The following is a 21,050-nucleotide window of genomic DNA, read 5'->3' as shown; positions in this document are numbered from 1 at the left end:
GCCTGTATTCCATGTTATCCAGCAGATGAACCTAATAGTGGCCACTAAGTGCAATCTCCTATAATTAGCTCTTCCCGGCTCACAGAGCCTGCAGTCAGTACAGATGTCTGACTCACAACGCAGACATCGCTAATTAGTGAGGTGCAAATGTCAGTGAAACAATTCCAACTTGGCATGTGAGTCTGACCAGTTGCAAAGAGTAATTAGCTGCCACTTAATCCACAAGTGCATGCATTGACTTCCCCATGGCGACCAAGATTTTCCCTGGATTTAAGTCAATTCTGGCAGTACTGTAATCAACAAGTTTCTCTGTCCATGTTCTTTTTCTCATTTCACACGAAGCCAAATCATTATGCATCAATTCCTTACCTTGATATCCTCCTGCCTGGGGCTGGCCATGCCCTCATCGGTCTCCATCCTGTATTCAGCGAGCTGCGTGGAGGCTAAAGGTGGCAGCTGGTCAGCTGCTCCGATGGGTGCAGGCGGCTCTGTGCTCAGGGTGTCGCGATACGTCATGATGGGCGAGAAGGCGGGGTGCTGCTCTAGGGAAGGTGGCGTGGGAAACATGCGCTGGAGGTCTGCTACTGCTGAAAGGAGACAGGCGCGGACGAAGAGATGAAGAGACAGGGAGGACTGACAGGATTTATTCCCCAATTAGGACGCAGTGGTTGCATATAGAGTCTGCAATAGACGCCACTGAAATGTATTTTTGTCCAGATTGTGACTCACTTGATGGGTACGGCACTGCAACTCTTCCTTCCTTCCCCAGAGGGCGATCTTCTGTTGACATCGGCAGCTTTGCTGAGTGCTGGTTGGGGTACACAGTCTACAAATCATTACACACACGCTCAGACCCTTAGTTTGGTTCAGTGCTTCAGAATATTGTCATTTTAAATGACCAGGACGACGGTAGCATGAGACATGGACCTAGGACTCGGAGCCCCTAATATTAGGCCTGTATTATACCTCATACAGAATAAAGTCTTACCCCCAACTCCTCCTCGTCTTCATCAAATATGTTGTCTAGATCAGAGATGTTGACCACCAGATCCTTTTCTCTGGTCAGGGAAGGATTAGCTTTGGCAGCTCCGTCGTCCTGACTAGATTCATCTGCAACACAAACATCGCAGTTGTTTAAAAAAAAAAAAAAAAAAAAAAAGTGTTTTAAAAAAACACTGCACAAGGAAGTATTTAGTCACAGAGTGTACTGCAGGATACGTGTATGACGATGATGATGATGATGATGATGGCAGTGAGTGGGGTAGTTTCTGACCTGATTTTGGTGCCGAGTTAAAAATGGACATAGCATCTTTCCCATCAGGCAGTGCTCCATTGCTAGTGATTTCTTCTCCCTGGTGGATGAATTGGAAATAAATATGAGTATTTTCAGCTTAGTTTCATCGTCTACAGGCTTTATCCTCCATGTGACGGTCGCGGGACACATGCTGGACAGGTCGGCAATCCCTGTTCAATTAACCTCTGCATGTTTTGGGACATGTGAGAGGAAACCGGAGAACCCAGAGTGACCCCCCCCCCCCCACACACACACACACAGGAAGAACATGCAAACTTCCCGAACTAGAAGCTTTCTTGCTGTAAGGCAAAAGTATAATTTATTTATTTTTTGAAATAAAATGTCTTCAGCCTTCTTTCAAACAACTAGGTCAAAAAGATGCGTAACATTGTGACATTTTGTGCCACAACATTTCATAGTGTTTCATTTCATTGCATAAAAACATGACCATGCAAGAAAATGTTGTAGAGCCGTGAGCTGCTTTTATCACAAGTAACTGTCTCTCAAGTGAACGAGAGTGCATTCATGAGGTTTTTGGCCACACGAGGGCAGCAAGGGAACAAAACCCTGCCATCTGCTTTATGTGTTAGCAGAGAAACACAGCAGCAGCAGCATTTGTTTGATTTATGCTTCACCTGCTGGAAAACGTTAAATCCAATATTTACTGTTTTTAAATCCAATAAATCCGTGTACAAAATCTTGAGGAAAATATTTGTCTTTTCAGCTATTAGATGATAAATATGCCAAACTTATTCCAGTCTGGTTGCACTGTTGTTGTTGTTTTTTCCCACTGAAAAGAAGCTGTTGGAAAGAAGTTTGTTGAGAATAAATGAAACCATGTGATCATTTTCCATGGGTTCAACATTATGACACTGTAACACAATAAATGAAGTGTCATAATTAAGTGTCTGTGTGGTTCTACCTTGGCCTTCTTGCTGGGTTCTCGCCCTTGGCCCTTTAATCGTTTGGACGTGGAGAAAATGTACTCGATGTCTCCTTCCTTAAAGTCGTAGGGATCGTCCCCAGGCTCCCGCAGTGCCTCCACACCTGGCTGCTGGAACAGGCCCAACGTGTGGATGTGGTCCCTCACCCTCTCCTCTGAGATTTTAAATCTCTTGTGAGTCTGTGTGTACAGTCTGGAGAAGACGAAGGGGACAAATGCAATCACACAATCTGTCGTGGCATTAGTGGGAACTTATTGTTTTATATTTCCAGAACAACTTCACAGGATGGGTCTTAGCTTCAGTCGATAGATAGTGAATTCCACCAATATTTGCAGAAAACATGAGATACCTTTGTTAATATCTCAGCCATGGTCAGTCCTCTACCAACTGCACCTGAACACTTCTATTGTGTCACTATCCTACCTCTTTAGTGGAGCTCCTTCAGTGGCCGCCTCTGTCCTCACTTCCTCCAACTTATCAGTGGGGAGGTCGGAGGGTCTGAATTCAGTCTTATCAGTTCTGGGAGTCCTGAAGCCTCTCCACCAGCCAGCTCCATTCTCCCTCTGCCTCAGCAGAGCTGTATACACAGCTGTGTCGCTGGTAATCAGCCCCAGACCTGAAGCTCCATCTGGACAGACAGGCATGTCCACGTGGCCATCCAGGACCTCTGGGTCCTGCACCCGAGGGTGCGGGCTAAGTGTCGGAGGAAGTGGAGACATCGGTGAGTGGAGGAGGGACTCGGGGGCTTTTGTAGAGAGCGGTTTGGGATATTTGCAACCTGGCAGAGAGCCCAAAGTCTCTATGGGTGGCTCCAGAGCCACAAGACCTGCAAGCTGGGGCCCGACCGGTGAGTCCTGCTCCAGAGGGGATTCCTGTGTCACAGATAGACGGTGGTGGAAGGGGATCGTGGCTGGCCTCTTTGATTGTTTATCAGCCTTTTCTGTCTTTTCACTGGTCTTGTGTTTGGGCAGAGGCGGAGGGTATAATGATGGGCCAGCAGGCTGAGCGGGGTTGGCACTGGTCTGGGTGTTGGCACTGGATGTGGTGGTCAGGTTTATCTTCTGCTGTTTTAACCTGGAGCAATGTTTGAAGAAGCAATCAGTAATTAGTGTTGTCCCTTTAATTTCACAAAAAGCAGCAATATCTTTTTTTTTTTTTTTTTTTACAAGTATTACAAAAACTACCATGCTGAGTTCATCGTTCTCATTCCCAGTTTGGACAGCTGTCGCATGCTGTTTTCAAAAAATGGAGTGGCAATAAATAATATGAACGAGAGAACAATAACTCTAGGATTCAATTACACTTCAACTAATCTAAATCTAAAACTTATCTTCTTGTTGAATCGGCAAAATGTGCTGTAAGAGATAAAAGCTGCACAGCAAGTGTATTTCAATTCCCAAAAAGTGATTAGTACTTGACATTAAGATCTCTCTTTTGAAGACACAGTGTGATGATACAGTATGTTTGTAAATCCCTGAACAAAGTCTTAATTGGAGCAGCCAGGTTTTTTTTTTTTTTTTAAATTGAAAAAAAAAAAGATTTTGTAGTGAAAATGAAAACAAGGCTCAGATTCCGTGCGTGTGACGCAGATATCGAACAGCTTGGCTGCAGCTCTGTTCTACCTGGAGCAGCTGCAGGGCGCTCGCGCTCCCAGATCGTTGAAGTCCCATGTGGTAACTCCGTTTGGCACTTCGTTCTTGGGCGTCACGTCAGATGGTGGATTCAATCTGCAGGGAACAAACACGTCCATGTGGGGCATGAGCTCAATTGCATCACCGCGCTTTCAACGGCAATCACGCCAAAACACAGGAGACAAACTTTGTCATGGTTAAACTCACACATGCTGAGGCTGGTTGAGATAGCACTCCCTCCAGGCCTGGTGGACCACCTGACAAGTAAGTTTTTTCCCAGAATGCTTTGGGCTAATGCTTGTGACCCCCATGTTGCTGTCTGGTGTCGGGACACTGGAGACTGACGTGACAAAGCCACTGTCTGCTGTAGAAGATGAAAAGCAGAACAGATGTCATAATTCAGAATGACTCTTTAACATTTAAGGTAGCTTTTCCCCACTGTGATGTTTCAGTTGATGTTCTTATCAAGTGTTGACGAGCATATTTTTAGTTACCCGAGCAGGGCTGCTCCGGTGACGTCGGCGGTGTGAGTGGCACGCTGCAGTGGTTCGGCTCTCTGTTGAGGCCCTGAGCTGCAGGAACAGGTGGAGGCTGCTCCACTGGTAAGTCCCCCTGGGCAATCAGAACAAAAGCAGCTGGGTAGGTCATCCTCACTCCACCTAGGAAGACAAAAAAAATGAACAACAAAAAAAAATTATTTAATGTTGTGAAACAAGTAGATGGCTGCTGCTCACTTTTAACAACAAGATTTATTGAAACTGTCAAAACTGGGTATAGGAGTTGGCTAGCACCTAGTTTTTTTTATGCAACTCTCACGTAATAGTTAATATGCCTAAAGACAACCCCACCGCCCAGAGCCTGTCTAGTTATTAATATTTTGTAGTACCCACTGCTGTGGATGGTGAGATTACTGTATAAAACGTATGATCTTAAATCTCTTCACAGTTACGTCTTGGCTTTAATTTGAGGCAGCAGAACTAGACGGGCTTTCCTCTTTAGATGTAAAAGCTATTGGAATCCATGGGAGTTTTGATTGTAATCAGGTCAAACCAATGCTGCGGGATCAGACTGATTAGACAAAGCTTTTAGAGTAACTCCCTGCGGTTTTTGCAATGACTTCCCTATCTCTGCTCTCTGTCTCTTCTCTCCTCTCCTCTCCTCCAGAGTAGTTATTTCTCCCTCTTCTCCTCTCTGAGATCTGCTAAACAGACTGTAAGGATCACTGCAGCAAGAATAATATTTCAGTAGCTGCCTATCCACTAATGTCTCAGCTGGAACAGTCTGGGAGTCTACATGGAGACTGTGGGTAATCAATGTGATGTTGAACCTTCACTGTTTTCCTTTTAGCAAAGCAACATCACAGCAGTCTGATGTGTTTTTCTTATTCTGCTCTTGCTGTAAAGATCCCCCCGTTGTCTTTGTTATGCTGTGTGATTTCAGAGCGCTGCATACGGGGCGCGTCGGAATCCAACCAAAAAACTCAGTTTCCGTACCTACGATGACCTCCACTGCCACGTGACAGTTGCGATCATAAATCGGATTGGCTGCCTCTTTTTCCTTCTCTCCAGTTCCCTCTTTCTGCTGGAGCACCATGGGGTAGAAGTAGCTCCAGTCCTCCATCAGCTTCCGTACCGCTGGGTCACTCATCTTGTAGGCCTGACCTGTTAGAGTGCCACTCAGGCCGTATGGACTCAGGATCACTGCAGGTGAATACAATGTGACTTGAATGAGTAAAGTATGCTCTAAATTTAAACACTTTTCAGAGGGTTCCCTTGTCTTTTCCCATAATAACCTTATTTTCTTAGATCGGTAGTATCAGTAGTAGCGTCGGCCAATTTAACAATGAAGATAATCTTGTGTGTTTCCTTAATTATACTCTTAAACCTCTGGAGTTTACAAGTGGGGTGCAGTTAAGTAACATCACGTACAACAATACAAGGTATTTTCAGTTAATCACCTCAATATTGTGCTTTTTACTTTGTGTTTCTTTTAATCTAACAACTACAGAATTGATTTAACTATAACAGTATGTCTTTATAATGTATTCATGAATACAAATGAGTAATCTTCTTGCTTTTAAATAGGGCAAAGCTTGCTCCTTGACACAGCTTTGTCATGTTCTGTACACTCTGACACACCTGCCCATCATACAGCAGTCCATTGTTACTGGACACCGTTTTCATGAACCCAAGACAAAAGCAGCGGGTTTGTGGCGTCACCTTGCACTGGCGTAGTGGAGGTCTGTGTGAGGCGGATGTGGTCCTCTGTGACGTGGTATGCAGGCTGGTGCTGGGCAATCTCCACGCTGGTGCACACATTGCTCTCCCCGTGGAGGAAGAAGGAGAAGGAACATGATAGGTGCTCGCTGGGGACAGAAGACATCGAAGGTTTTTGAATCATGACAATACGGACAGACAGAGGAAGAACAGGATAGTGGTGGTGTAATGCCTCCCGCGTGTCTACTGCGAGCTGATCACGGGAAGATGTGAGCCCGTCCCTCTCGAGCTTCAGCTTGTGCGCGACATAAAAACATCATATTGCATTATGGGTTTTCCCAGTGAAATAGACACGGCTCTTTGTCCAATTTCAACTTTGTATTATCCTACGCAGACAAAATGTTAACATCATGAAAATGAGACTTAAATTGAACCGAAGTTGCATTTAATTACGTTAAACGTCAGAATGAATCAAATCCATTGCAAAAACAAATGTACCGCGTGAATATGCCACTCTTTCTGGCAGCAGCGTGACAGACGATCGATTGTTTTCTCCAAATAGCAATTTAGCAAACGCACACACGCGTTCAAAACGTGTCTTTGTAAAAGCCCTTGTATTGATCATCTTCATCATTTCCCACACAAGCTCCTTATTGCAGGTATAAATCCTCATTTCCTGATGACTGATTGTGGTGACTGCATGTTTACATATGCAGAGCGCTCTTTATTACACAGCCCAGGCATAGTTCATCATGCATTCCTTTTTTTTTTAATCATAGAGGAGTAATTGTTGGGGCATTATTGCAATCTATATACCAGTGGGCGGGCTGGACATCATTAACTACCACGCCGGGTTCACTGATGTATATTTTTAATCTATAAAGCTCCTTACCACCTTGGTTTATATATTTCACACTGACAATAAAGTCAGCAGGTACTGTAATCTCTGTGTGATTACCCTGCTGCCTATGCAATATCTCCTTTCCCTGAGGGAGCTGGACCTCCATTTGAGCTGTAATGGATCATCAAATTCAATAAAATGGCCAGTTCCACAGTCACTCATGGGCAGAGCTAAACAGTCATGAGGGAGCCAAATAAAGTGGAGTTAACCGTGACGGCCTCCAGGTGGCGCACCGAAAAAGAGAGAAAAGGCCAATTTCTCTTGGGTCATAAACATTCCTGATGCATGCAGAGAAAAGAAACATACCCTCATAACAGCAGGTGGTTTGAGAACACAGGACTGCACAATCACAGGAGGAAGAGCAGAAGTGAAGCGCGTACATATGCATGCACGATCCTGCACCAGACGCACAGACTCGCGCGCTCGCACACACAGGGCTTAGTTATCCTCATCGCCACAAAACACGAGTCGAAAATGCTTTCAATGTCACTGCCCTCCAACCTTGTCCTCAGTGCATCATTACACCATAAGAGGAGCTATATATATAACAGCACAGGGAAGCTCAGGGGAAACGCTGCACGTCAAGAGTTCCAGTCAAACGAACCGCCGGCACGTATGCACAAACAACCACAATTTACAATTTGGCAGCATCTTTAGGATCTTGGTTACAAAACGCTCCATTTATCCCCTGAGTGTTCAGTCATAAACCTAAACCGATAGATGCAAACAGGATCAAGTTAGTATATCTTCAATGTTTCCTTCATTTTGTTTTGTTTTGTTTGATTGACTGATTTCCTGCACTAATTATAATTTGTGTTCTGCCTGTACTTAGAGTCCTAACAGCCCTTCAAACATTACATACAGCTGTGAAATAAAGCATCCATTACACTTTATTCCCCCTCTCTTGCTGATAATTCTTTTTATATTGCTATTATACTGTATGTTTATGAGGTGTGTGTGTGTGCGCGCGTGCACGTCTAGAAAAGCACTGCACCTTTAAGACTCCTCATAAAACTGAAGCCCCAGTTGAAAAGCAGGGAATCACTGTTTGTATCTTTATCTCTTTTCCTCTGTGTTAAAATCAGTCAGTATTTCAGCTGGAATGCCTGCTGATGAAGAATATTCGGAACCTAATTACGAATCCATTTTACCTCGATATACAAAACCAAAGAGTGAGAGTCGAGCTGATTTGATATCACATACATACATTATCAATTACATTTGATACACTATAGACGCCACCGGGATTTAAGGCGTCTTAATTATGACCTAAGATCAATAATTACCGCCAATAAAATGCAGTAATAAACGCAGACGTACAAAAAGGGGCTGACGTTGCTGGGAGACTGATGCTCCCTGTCCTTTTACAAAGGGCATTTTCCTGCACAGTAAGCGGGTGTGAGTGTGTGGACACACACACACTGGGCTTCTCACATCCTTTGGGATGTTTGTGCAGTCAGCAAACAAGTGTGTGTGTGTGTGTGTACTGTGTACTGTGTGTGTGCGAACAGTGCACAGAGATGTGAGGCAGCTGTGTGATGGGCTGTATGAGTACAGGTATTAATAAATGAAGAGGAGTGATGGCTGAGACTCGCCTCAGGGCTGACAGTACTGTTGAAAGATAGAGAGAGGAGAGGAAAGAGTGGGGGGTGGCTGAGGAGAAAGAAGTGAGGGCGAGAGGAAGAGAGAGAGAGAGAATGACAGCAACGGAGACGGAGCGAGCAACAGAGGTTAAAAAATGAAGGCGATGCTGCAGTAATGCCGAGACAAAAGGGAGGGAAAGGAGGATTATGGAGGAAATTAAGAGGACAAGGAGGGAGAGGTACAGAGTCTAAAATGAGAGGCAAGGAGAAAAAAGAAAAAAAGAGGAGGTGAATAATTCAGAGCCACGCATTGCAATTGCTGCACACATATCGATGAGATCAGAGTTTTAATGTGTGGCAGCTGAGCACACTTTTATGGTGAAATCAATCAGGGAATGTACAGAACACAGAAATGTACTGTCCGTGTGTGTGTGTTTCATTTGATTTCACGTATATATATGAACTACAACAGTTTACGGGTATCTTGTAGCAACTGTCCAAATGTACATAAACCTATACAATTGTCATGTAATACCATGTGAACACACGCATGTACAGCCTCTAACATGTGGAAACAAGTGTGACCATGTGTGTTGTTTTACCATCACAATGCTACACACACACACACACACACACACACAGGTGCATATTATTTTTCTTATTCAGCTGCCTTAACGCTCGCACAAGCTACTTTTATACTTTATTTATAATTTACTATCCTATTATTATCTTGGATTTTTTGGATATTTTTATACCTCTCATATATCTTGTTCTATTTGTCTCTGTATAACTCTATTCATGAATCTTGATATTCACAATACAACAATGTGTTATCTCTAATCTTCACCATAACCAGCTATGGCCCAACCCTAACCTTTCACTCACAGCGATTCCACTCAGCACCTAAATTTATCCACTTCCTCAGGAATTAGTTTCTGCCTCATGACACGGTTCTAAAGACAAACAAACACACATATTTATACACACACACACTTAACTCTGCAGCTCTCAGGAAAGTGATACAGAAGGGTTAGAAAACACTTTATTATTATTATTATTATTATTATTATTATTATTATTATTATCATTATTATTGGTGTTCTTTTGCACTAGTTTCTGAAGATCGAACACCAATGTTGTTGTCTAGTACAATGAATTCTATTGTATTCTATTGACACACAAAACTAAATGACAATATAATCTTGGTTGTTAGGCTGCTCATATCAAAGCCAGTGTGGGAAGGAAGAGATAAAGCCAGATTAGATTAAAGGAATAAACAGTAAAACGTGTGTGCAGTAGCTTCTGTTTCCACCGTTACAGGCACCTAAAGCTCATGATCTGATAAATGTGTTAAGAAATCATTAACTACACTCGTGTGCACTAAAGCAGGCACGGTAGCATTTTCTTAGATTATCTGAGATATGGGGGATTAATCTGCTTAATTTGCCACCACAGCACAGCTGCACTACTATTACGAGTTATATCTCCATCCCTGACTCTTCCTACAGCATCTGAACACAGCACGTCGCCTGTGCTCTGACGCGCACGTGGACAGATGTAGAGGATGTTTATCCTCTCGTAAGCTTTTGTGAGCTGCATGTATACACACGTCTTCCTCTGCGCGGGCACAATAAGTTTATTCCATACAAACAAATCCTACCGCACATGCATAATAAACCTAGGCTTATGCAGGTGCTATATTACATCGCTATATTAACCGGAGTATAAGGTGGATTCAGTCAGCTTGATGTATTATTCAGCTGCCCCCACTGGGTGGCTTTAGCCACTGTTACTATCACAATGTGCGAGCTCAAACAGCTCAATCTATAGATCTATATGGATTCACAATAAGGAGGTGCCAACGCTCAGGGACACAAACTTTGCACACTGGCTGTTCTCAGTCTCAGCTCAGTGCACACTAAACTACAGGCTTTTAAGCAACATATCTGTGGTCCTAATTAGAAAGAGGAAAAGGATCTGTTGATGAGGCCACTGCTGTGATGTATCACTGTGCTTTCTATTGATCTATGTGTTTTTTTCTTGTCCCTCTCGCTCTCTGGCTCTCTGTCTCTCTCTTTCTCTGTGATATTACCGAGTAATACTAGAGATCTGGGTAATAGGGAGTCAAGTGTTCTTGTTCATCTCCATGATGCGTCGATGCACATGTTTTTTTTAATAGAAAACTTTTGAATGAAAGTGCTTATCCCGAGGCGTTTTTGTACATTTCGTTCTCCTGCAGTACGTTAATGCACTATGTGGTGATCATGACCTGTGTGTGTGTGTGTGTGTAATAGAACGTCAAGACCTTAATCAAGATATTTGCCTTTCTAAAACAAATCAAATGAAATACTCTTTGTCTGCAGAAGTTCTTTTACCCATTCAGTCAAGTCCATCCCAGACCAACATGATGAGATTTAAGTCTGAAGACTTCAGTAAGGCTAAAGTTCAGCGATGTTCTTGAAAGGTTTCAGGTTATTGTGTTCCTGTAGAACAACTTCTTGTGCGGTGCATTAACACAGTTTGTTCCAACACGGCATTTGCAAAGACAACACATGTCGATGTGTCTGGGTTTCATTTACCTCCATTGCCACATGGAAGCTGAAACATAACCAGTCTCTTCATCACACACACACACACCTTGAGCAGTCTTCATAAAGCCTGAACAAATAGTTGTTTTTGCAGTCTTTTGCATGGTTGCATCTCATTTTTAACTTATTAACGCATTGACTGTCATCAACACTAACATCATCTCTCACATAATACACTGTATATTGCTTTGCATTAGGATGAGGAACAAAGACTGAGAATAGAAGAAGCATATGACCTTCTTTGTTTCATTAATTACAACTGGGAGTTGTATTTTTTATTTTTTTTCAAAGATTGAAAGCCGGCGTGCGTGCGTGCGTGTGTATTGCACATATCCATTTACGCAGGTTTAACATGAGCACTTGGCATTAGTAAATTTATCACACAGGTCTGATAGGGAGAACAGAGGAGCGGATGTGAGAGAAATGGGAATGCCTTTAATATCTTTTGTTGTTTTATTTCTGGATATTCTGTGACCTTGCTCATGTGACCTAACACTGAATGTCTGTTGCCAAGGCAATGGCTAATATCACAGTGTCCCTGAGAAGAGAGGAGCATTAAAATAGAGAAGAAAAAAAAACTACTCTGACAGGTTAAATAAGGGGTTTTCTGAGATTCTGAAGTATTTAAACAGGCAGCGCGGCTTGTTTTTGTTTCATGGTCAAGTACCGGCGGACGTCTCTGTTACGCTGCAAAATCAAAACATTATTTATGCACATGGCTGTGAATGCGAATGAGTGCAGCTACGTTCACAAATATACTGTGTGCGGCGCTCGGCGTGTATAGAACTGACTGAGCTAATGAGAGAGACAGACTGATACATCCATTCACCCGTCTATAGCAATGATTAATTTATGACCCCCCACCTTCTCTGATCCCCACCTCCCTACCACACACACACACACACACACACACACTGCGTCTCCTCCCTGTTCTTACCCCTCTCTCTCTCTCTTTCTTGCTATCATCACTGTCTGATGCAATCCGTTACCAACCCAGAGTGCTTTCCTCCCATTCAGACACAAAGAGAGCACGAGAGGATGGAGGGGGTGGAGGGTGGGAAGGGGGGGGGGGGTAAAGCAGAGCGAGGAGATTGGTTTAGGAATCTTCTCCGGGATGTGCCAATCCCCGCCATGCCCGGGGACACATACAAGATAAACACCAGATAAGCTTGACAATGGCAGCAAGCACCACAGAGCAGGAATTGGCACAGGGAAGGAGGAGGCATGGCACAGATATGAGCACACAAGCGCCCCCCCGATTGGGAGGTACATCGCGGGAGCGAAAAGGAGAGACAAAGAAGTTGGTTACAGCTAAGGCGGGAGGTCACTGTGTGCCCAACTGAGCAATATTCCCCCCGATGGCATGAAAACACTGATGGTCAGGGATCCGCGGGGGGTGCCGAGGTCTGACACTGGCAATTGTGAGGCGGCACTGCTATTCTGGGAACAAGGGATTTGTGTGTGGGTATTTATGAGCGTGTATGTGTTTGCACGTGTGCCGGAATCAAGCTGTGGAGCTACTTCTCACACTTCACTCAAACACGGTCACATATGCGACCACGACAGAGTGTAAGCATGGGGGGGGGGAAATACAACCAGTGCACCCATCTACTTCAGATTTTTATTTGCTGGTGTCGGCGTGTTCATATTTCTTTCTCCTTCTCTGTCTCTCCTTCCGGGATGCTGAATAATTCACTGTACAAGTCAGGATTGGCTCAGCAGGGGGCGTACCACATATTCATGGAGTCAAAAAAAATGACGAAAGTACATGACTTACACGCGTGTAAATCACAGCACACGCTTAGACAATGTCATTTCTGAGGCCGAGCCTCTGCGTTGGTGATACCGTGAGGATTGCAAACGCACTGTTCTGAAATCTATCACCCTCTTCTTCTTCAACTCCCGTCTCCTCGTCTTTAATCAGCCCCACCGGGAGATTGTAACGCGGGTTATATTTGGTCGTATTTGCATTTTTTTCATTTCTCTTGTAAAAAAGTGAAGCCACAGTCTTGTTGATGGGTCAATCAAACAACTAGATGCACTTCATCCAGCGAGGCTGCAGGTGTACATGCAGCATTTTCAGACAGATGTGACCTCAGACTAAGCTTTAACACTTCTATTTATCGATTCTAAAAAGTCCCTTTATTTGTATTGAATAACTGATAACCACATGTCATTTGGTGTCTTTTTACAGTGCTGCTGGTGGAGAATGTTGTCTCACTCTTTGGTCCAAAGTCTCTTTTGTGTTCATCCTGTGACTGAGGGCCATAGTGGATGATTCACAAACTTTTCAATCACACTTTCATTCATTCATTTTATCCATGTTTGCTTCACAGTTTCTCTTTAATTTGAAATTTTAATTAATAAATCATATTATTTCACATAATCAATATTCTGTCAGAATAAGTGTGCGTTACAAATGTCACGCAGTCTTCAGATGTCTCACCGAGGGACTACGGAACAGCTGAGCCTGAGCACGTCACAGCACACTGCACTTAGTGTCAGCAACTTTCTAGTGCAAGTGTTTCCGCCACTTCATTTGCTCCACATTTGAATGACATTGCACTTTACAGCTTTACAGCTCATAAACCGAAGTAAATATTTTTTATTACTATAATTTTTTTTGGACAAAATGCTTGATATTTGTGTTTACCGCCTCTCAGCGATATTGAAACTGATTTCTAAAAGCTAAGTAGTTTCCTCTGAGAAACTTATTGAACACGTGCAGTCGATATGTAAGGAAACGCCGCATCCTCACCTGCAGGAGGAGGCGGGGCCAAGCGCGGAGAGGGAAAGCGTAACGGCTAAAGTCGAGCGTCTTTCTTCACACCCATCCCATCTATTTACCCTGTGTCTATGTCTGTCTCCCACATTGGCTTCATCGCTCCACAGCGTGACGCCAGCACATGCACAACACTACCCACCCTCCCCTCACCGAGAGAGAGAGAGATAGAGAGCAAGAGCTCAGCTCTCACCTCTCACCGCCATTAACTCCTGGTTATAATGGTCTCATAGCGTGAGCCAAACACTGAAACATCGAGGAGAGCAGACGCTGCAAAAGTGGATGAAAGACATTCAGACTGCAAAGCTGTGTCGTGCACACACACGATGAGGCTGTGCGCTGACTACAGGTTGCGATGCGACAGGTTTTGGTGTCACAATATCTCAGTGGCACGTGTGTTGCCGAATCAAAAATTCCACTCACCTGTTGCCCAAGGCCTTTTCCTCCAGGTCGTGCGGCTTAAAGAACCACCTCCCGGTCCGCACGAAGCCTTTATCCATCAAGCACCTTCAGCCGTAAGCAAGAAAAAAAAGAAGCACGGGAGAAAAGCGATTATCAATAATTAGACAAACAGAAGCAACAAAAGGCCCGCAGGGCTTTCTTCTTCTTTCTCTCAGTTAGTCATTCTCTCACAGGATGAGAGTCAACAGAATTACATTTTCAGTACGAGTGTAAAGCACCGAGTAGTTTCTCTGTCGAGCTCGAGTTCACCTCACTGGTGTTTGTAACAAATCAACCCCATAACATAATCATTGTATGGCTTTGTTATGAATCTCAAAGAGTATATGAGTAGAATCATTGTTTTTTTTTTGTTTGTTTATTTAGTGACTTGATGCGTTCTTTCAGTTTGAAGTCAAATACAGCAGCAGGAAATGCAGAGTGATGATACTGAGTCTGCAGCAGGGACTGTCCCTCAGCTGCAACTGGGCAAAGTTTGAACTGTGGAGATGTGCAGAAGAAAATGCAAATCTTCAGCTGCTAATCTGTCCCAAAGTTACGTGCACTTCACCCCAGCACAAAAAAAAGTGCTTTTCACTCAGTCATCGTTCTGCATCTGAGCTCTTCTTCACACACTCTCTCTCTCTCTATCTCTGCACACAAAGACAGGTTTGACTTGTCTCTGTGTGCAGGTGCCAGCGAATTCCATGTCAGATCCTGTGACCCAGGTCAAAGGAATTACAAAAATGATTTGATGAACTCCTCTGCGCTCTGTTTGACTGAAGCTATCCGAAGCTTTTAGCCTCGCGCTCTACCGTCGTTGGTACGTACTTATCACTATATCACTGTTCTGCTCTGACCACAGGCTGCCACCGCACCATATAATATCAATAGCAATTTGCCAGACTGTGGGATACGCTCTGCGAAAGGAATTACTTTAGGTGACACAAGACAGCCCTTCAGATTTTCATTCAAACTTGTTAGACTTCATTCAAGTTTAAGTCAAGGTGATTATGGCAAACAAAAACTCCACTGTTCACCAATCACTGCTCACTAACCTTGCCTGTAGTATTTAAAGGATCTAACCTCATTTTTAATAGAGAATGAAGCTACTCTGAACCACAGCAGTTAGGTTACTTTGAAGAGGGACCAAGCCAGGGTTCCCACACCTTGGTTGGCATCAAATTCAAGGACCAAATGTGCTGTGACAGCTGTAGATGGGAGGGCAACTTGTCATAGCCGCCCACTTTGATTGATTTGCAGCACGCTCTGCATCTGGACAAGTGATTGTCTTTGGGATCTTGTTCAAAGTCGGTGAGATCTTTGGAATTTGCATTTCCCAGGCATCACGTTGTCATTTGCTCTTTCTCTCTCGCTTAACGTCACTCGCTCATTGCTCTGCGTGGAATTTCAGTGCCCACAACACGGCTAGTAATTACGACTCGTCTGTTTATTCTGCGCGAAGCGGTAGGCGGCTTTCGTAAACAAACAAGTCTAATGAGGGCGATTTTCAAAAACCTTTCAAGGATTTCAAGGACCCGTGGGAACCCTGCCAAGTCCACCTGCATTCTGACTCCAACGTATGAACAATATTGTACATTTCTGGCCACGTGACTCCAGCCTTTAACACACACTTCCATATGATTGTGTCCAGTGATGTTAAATACCTGGAAGGGTAAACATTGTCTAATATAATGGATTATGAAGATCCAAATTTAAGTTATGATTACAATTACAATTTAATGAAATGAATTTTAACTAATCTCAACTCTACTCATATAAAAAAACATATATTTTAAACCAAGTTGTGAAGCCAACTTTTGTTTCTACAGTTTTTAAAGTCCAAGCAGAATAAAATCATCATATAAAGTCAGTTCAAGTTCTAAGACTTCACCCAACCACACAAGTCACATTATTTCCTCTAATATTATTCAAATAAAAAACATGACAGAGGCCAGTATCACCTGTGTGCTATGAAAGTGAAAGTTAAAGTGATTCCTGCAGTGTTGAAATGCGAGTTGTTTGAAAGGAGTTAGCTTCAAGGTAATAGGAAGGTTAATTCCGCGTGCCCCCCTATGATGATCACTGATGCTTAACTTAATAGAGAGCAAATATGTGCTGCTTCATTTACCAGATGGCTCTGACTCAGAAAGGAGAGCTTTGGGTACTTGGGCAAGTGATTCAGTACCTGGGTTATAATTTCATTAAGGTGTAGCTTGTGGAGGAAAAAAGCAGAGATGCCTATCAATTAGAATTAAAGTTCCTCTGTTTGGTGAAGGATGATTTTTGTCCACAACGATGGTCACATTCATTTATAATCGTGCTCTCAGACGTGCACTGAGGTCCAAACATTTTGGCCACATGTCAAATGTTGCATATACATTTTGTGGAACTTTGTCTGCTAGTAAACCTTTCTGATACATCTACAAGTAAATGTGAGAAAAGAGAAGGGAAATCATATTACATCTTTTATTAGTGTCTGCACTTTGTAAATACACTTTATTATATTCATTAAGAAAAACCATTTCAGTCCAAGCATTAAGATATATATTATTAATATTAGTATATATCTTAAAAATAATTATTATTCACTTTCTAATAGTATTTAAAATGACTTGGATTGTAAAATACCATACAAAAGTAGCCCAAAGCAAGTTTATGTCCTGTATTTACAGCTTTAATTAAACAAATGTTTAAGCATATGCACAGTTACTGAAGTGCAAATTAACAGTATTATCCCATCAATACTTTATTTTTATTCATATTATTTGAATGTATTATTGCGTCCTAATATTGGCTATCGTTGGTATTTTTACTTATTTATTTATTTATTTGTATGTGTGTTTTAAGTCATTTTAATGTTATTGTACAGCTCTTTTGGGCAACTGCTGTTGTTTTTAATTGTGCTCTATAGATAAAGTGGATTGGATTGGATAGTTTAATGTAATATCTGTGATGCAATATTAATAGTGTATTATATTTCAAAACATTGTCTGTAAAGACATGTGTCACAATATATGCAACAGTCACTGAATCAGTAGCAACTGGAGATTTCTTGATGAGAGGGGAAACATCTTTAAGAAAATGAGTTGCTTCTGATTCAATGACATTAGGATAACTGTAACACCTGGAGAGTCTACATGACATCACAATATAATATTATTATTATTATTATCATCAGATCAAATACATTAAAGCAAACATTAAAACTTTTTAACACAAAAATGCTTGGACACAGACAACCTGAAGCTTCACAAGAGCTTTGAACTCTGTGAGTTATTTCCAGTATGAGGTGCAGAAAACCTGAAAGTTTCCATGGAAATGTGAGAAAGTACCACATTATATTATAACATTAAAAAAAAAAATACTACGTTAGCAGGAACTGAGTGAAAGTATTTTGTCACATTCACTAGTATTTTATTTCTAGTGAAATAACTCAAACGTGTCCCGTGATACTCTTCATTGAGTATGTACCACATTACTGTGTAACTATGCCTGTTATGCAACATGTTTTCATATTCCATGAGTGTCATTCACAGTCGGCACTGACTGCAGTCACTGCTGTGTGGCTTATGAAGTGCTGCTGGAAAGTAATGGGGATTTTTTTTTACCTTTCCAGCAGGTTGTGTATGGCCTTGAAGAGGAGAGTCCTGCACTCGTAGGACAGCCCACACTCCCACAGTCCTTCCTCAGCCACTGAAAGGTGAGAAAAAAACAAAAAACAAAACACAGTCGTTAAAGTTGAAATATTAATATTGTATTGTGACAGCAAAGCATCTACATTGCAGCAGTTTAAGGATAATAAACAGCACATAAATCAGCACCATGTGTTTAGAGCTCACGCTGTAAAAACACGCTGCATGTGCTGATGAGAGAACCTGCACACGTCACGTCAGAGATTACACTTGGAAGTATTGTGGGCAAGTGTGTGTGTGTGTGTGTGTGTGTGTGCGTGCGTGTGCGTATACACAGGACGCCTGGCTGTACAGCTGTCAGGTTGGCTGCGGCGACAGCCCAGTCAAACCCCATGCAGTTGTCAAGGCCAGTTAGCTGCAGAGTAAAAGTGCGCCTGTATCCGTGCAGGCTGACACACATTGCTCGTGCGCTCAGGTTTGTACACGCAGAGTTTCAGCTCCCCACTCCATTTTTCATTTGAAATTTAAGCAATCAGATGCTCTTTTTCCCGGAGCCCCTGGCTTGTCAGCGACCAATCCACCCGTGTCAAATGTGTTGTGAAACAATCCTGGACACTTTTCTTTTTACCCTCCGACACTAAAACCCCACTGCCTCCCTCCCTCTCTCCCTCCCTCCCTCCTTCCACCCCAAAAAAAAAGTATGAGCGCATACACACATACCAGCCATTTAACAGTGTTTCTTTTTATTCATATACCTGCAGGGCTGCTGGGGAAAAAAAAAAGATGATTATGGGTGGGTGTTTGCTTATAGGGTGGTGGCAAACAAACCAAGCATCACAGAAATACATAAGAAAAAAAAGAATAAAAGGCAGTGGCAGATCGCCTGGGGGATGGGTGGCACATGGGGTTTTCTCTTCCCACCTCTTTCACATCCTCTTATTTCCCTCTCCCTGTTTTTCTTTGTTGTTGTGTGTTTCTTACCCACCCTTGGTTACTTTGTTGATATTACCTTTCTGTTTTTTTTTTTTGTTGTTGTTGTTCTTCTTCTTCTTCTTTATACCACGGTGAATGAAATTTCCTTACTCGCCAGAATTACCCTGTAACCATGGAAACGCTGGCGGTGAGAACATGGCGCCCTGGCATTCAATTTCAACACTGGTCCCTCCCGCCCCTCACCCTCCTCCTTCTCCTCCTTCCTCTGTTCTATTGCTTCCACCGCCGACGCCACCTCCCCCCCCCCCCCACACCCCTCATTTACTCCTGCTTCAGGGCTCAGACAGGAAGCTCGCTCTAGCCAGCTCTTCTACAGAGTAGAGAGATAGAGCGAGCACCATGAGCAGAATGCCAAGTCTCCAGCAAATCCAGCTCATTAACTCCCACTGTCTCTATATCTCCCTCTTTCTCTCCTGCTCTTAAAAAAAACGTCCCAAACTTTTTCTTCTCCCCCCCCAACTCTGTCAATCCTCCACAGCCCGTCTTCATTTGCTCTCCTTGAGACCAGCTCCACAGCTCCTGACCCCTATTACTCCAAAAACTGTGTCACTGACTCTTCAACCTCACATCCTCCCAACACTTCCATTAAAAATGTAAAAAAATGTAACCATATCCCCCTGAGAACGTGCAAATAATTATTTCCTCATTTCTGCGCTTTAATTCATGCACAATTTTATAGCTAAAATAAAACAATGCTTAACAAATCCCAGAATTTGACCTGAATAATCACCCGGATTTTTTTGTATTTGTATTATTACTTTTTATAGGTAAAGGTATTTTATTTTCAGAAACTTAGCATTGTATCCAATTTCATTATTACAGTGTGACTGTGAGATGACAATAAAGATATTTAATCATTTTTCTTTAATGCAAAACTTTATTTGCCTTTAATGGCCGGTTTCATGTATTTATTATGAGGTTTATACATTATTTTTATTTAAAATATGTAAGTGCATGTGCAGTGCAATGCAGAGACAGAGAGACGGATCATAAGCACTGTTGTGTGCATCGTTTGTGATAAATAACTCAAAAACTCAAATTGTATCAAATGGTGGAAAGAAAAGAAAAAACAGCCAATAAATAAATAAATGAATAAATATTGGCATCATATATTAGCCAGTGGCTGCATTGGTTTCTGAAGTCATAGAAAACCCCATGTTGGTCAAACTCTAGTAACAGCATACTTTCGATCCACAATAGTCGCTCCTGTATGTATTACAGTTGTCCAAGTGCCAGCTCACTGCACCATATCAACACAAGGTGTGACAAATCACTCTTGCAAGAAAACAAGGTCAGGCATCCACACATGCATGCACACACACACACACACACACAAACATTATAAATATAGCAAGGAGTGTGGAAAAATGCTATGATCTGATATATGAATACAGTGGTGCCCCCGTAGGGATGTGAGAGGCGAAAACGCTATGAAAGTGTCACTTCACCAGCAGTCAGTCAGTCAGGCACCAACACAATTTGACTTTTTACTGGTTGTTAATCAGAGGAGGAACACAGATGGCCCAAGGGAGGCGCGTGCTGGAGACACTAAATGCACAGCTAAGTGCAATAGGGCTTTAAAGCATCGTGATCCATCATTCATCGCAGCCTGAGCCACAGGGAACTGCATCGTGCCTGAAAGATCTTAAAACAACTGGATGTAGTCAAGCTCGGTCTCTATTAGCTTAAACCAAAGGCACTGACAAATAACCTGATTAAAAAAAGAAGAAGAAGAAGGAGAAGATACATTTCAAAGTTATTTTCATCCAGATTTTTGTCCCACATAGAACCAATTGTTCCAAAAAAAAAATGTGAGTCCTCTCAGAAACAGATGATATTTCGACTGTGTGATCTGACGTAGAAAACATGAGATGATAAAATACCAGGTTGTTGCTGTTGATACTGTTTATATGCATGAATTGCACGCTCATGTAAGTGGAGCGTGCATGGATGTTTTCATCGGACCTGTCAACATGTCAGCGTGAGAGAAACATCAGGTGTTAAAATGATCAGAACTATGACAGCACAGCCCATGTCCTGCAGTG

General features: G+C 42.6%; 1 protein-coding gene across 4 annotated transcripts in view; it reads right to left on the bottom strand.

The window, feature by feature from the left end:
* The window catches only part of LOC131446110 (mediator of RNA polymerase II transcription subunit 13-like), a 73,929-nt gene that overhangs the window by 10,016 nt on the left and 42,863 nt on the right, over positions 1-21,050 (bottom strand). Inside the window, exons 3-15 of one of the 4 annotated variants that reach the window (XM_058617110.1) lie at positions 17,989-18,073; positions 14,363-14,446; positions 6,089-6,234; positions 5,363-5,569; positions 4,364-4,528; positions 4,077-4,233; positions 3,861-3,965; positions 2,662-3,312; positions 2,217-2,430; positions 1,274-1,352; positions 989-1,110; positions 730-826; positions 370-587 (exon numbers count right to left, since the gene is read on the bottom strand). In XM_058617110.1, the coding sequence (XP_058473093.1) occupies positions 370-587; positions 730-826; positions 989-1,110; positions 1,274-1,352; positions 2,217-2,430; positions 2,662-3,312; positions 3,861-3,965; positions 4,077-4,233; positions 4,364-4,528; positions 5,363-5,569; positions 6,089-6,234; positions 14,363-14,446; positions 17,989-18,073 (2,330 nt within the window). The remainder of the gene's footprint in view (positions 1-369; positions 588-729; positions 827-988; positions 1,111-1,273; positions 1,353-2,216; positions 2,431-2,661; positions 3,313-3,860; positions 3,966-4,076; positions 4,234-4,363; positions 4,529-5,362; positions 5,570-6,088; positions 6,235-14,362; positions 14,447-17,988; positions 18,074-21,050) is intronic. The other 3 variants (XM_058617111.1, XM_058617112.1, XM_058617113.1) reach the window with 3 other exon arrangements.

The sequence above is a fragment of the Solea solea genome, chromosome 19 (genome assembly GCF_958295425.1).
Source record: "Solea solea chromosome 19, fSolSol10.1, whole genome shotgun sequence".
Lineage (NCBI taxonomy): Eukaryota > Metazoa > Chordata > Actinopteri > Pleuronectiformes > Soleidae > Solea > Solea solea.
Note: the sequence above shows the minus strand (reverse complement) of the source record. Positions and strands in the feature narration are given on the sequence as shown.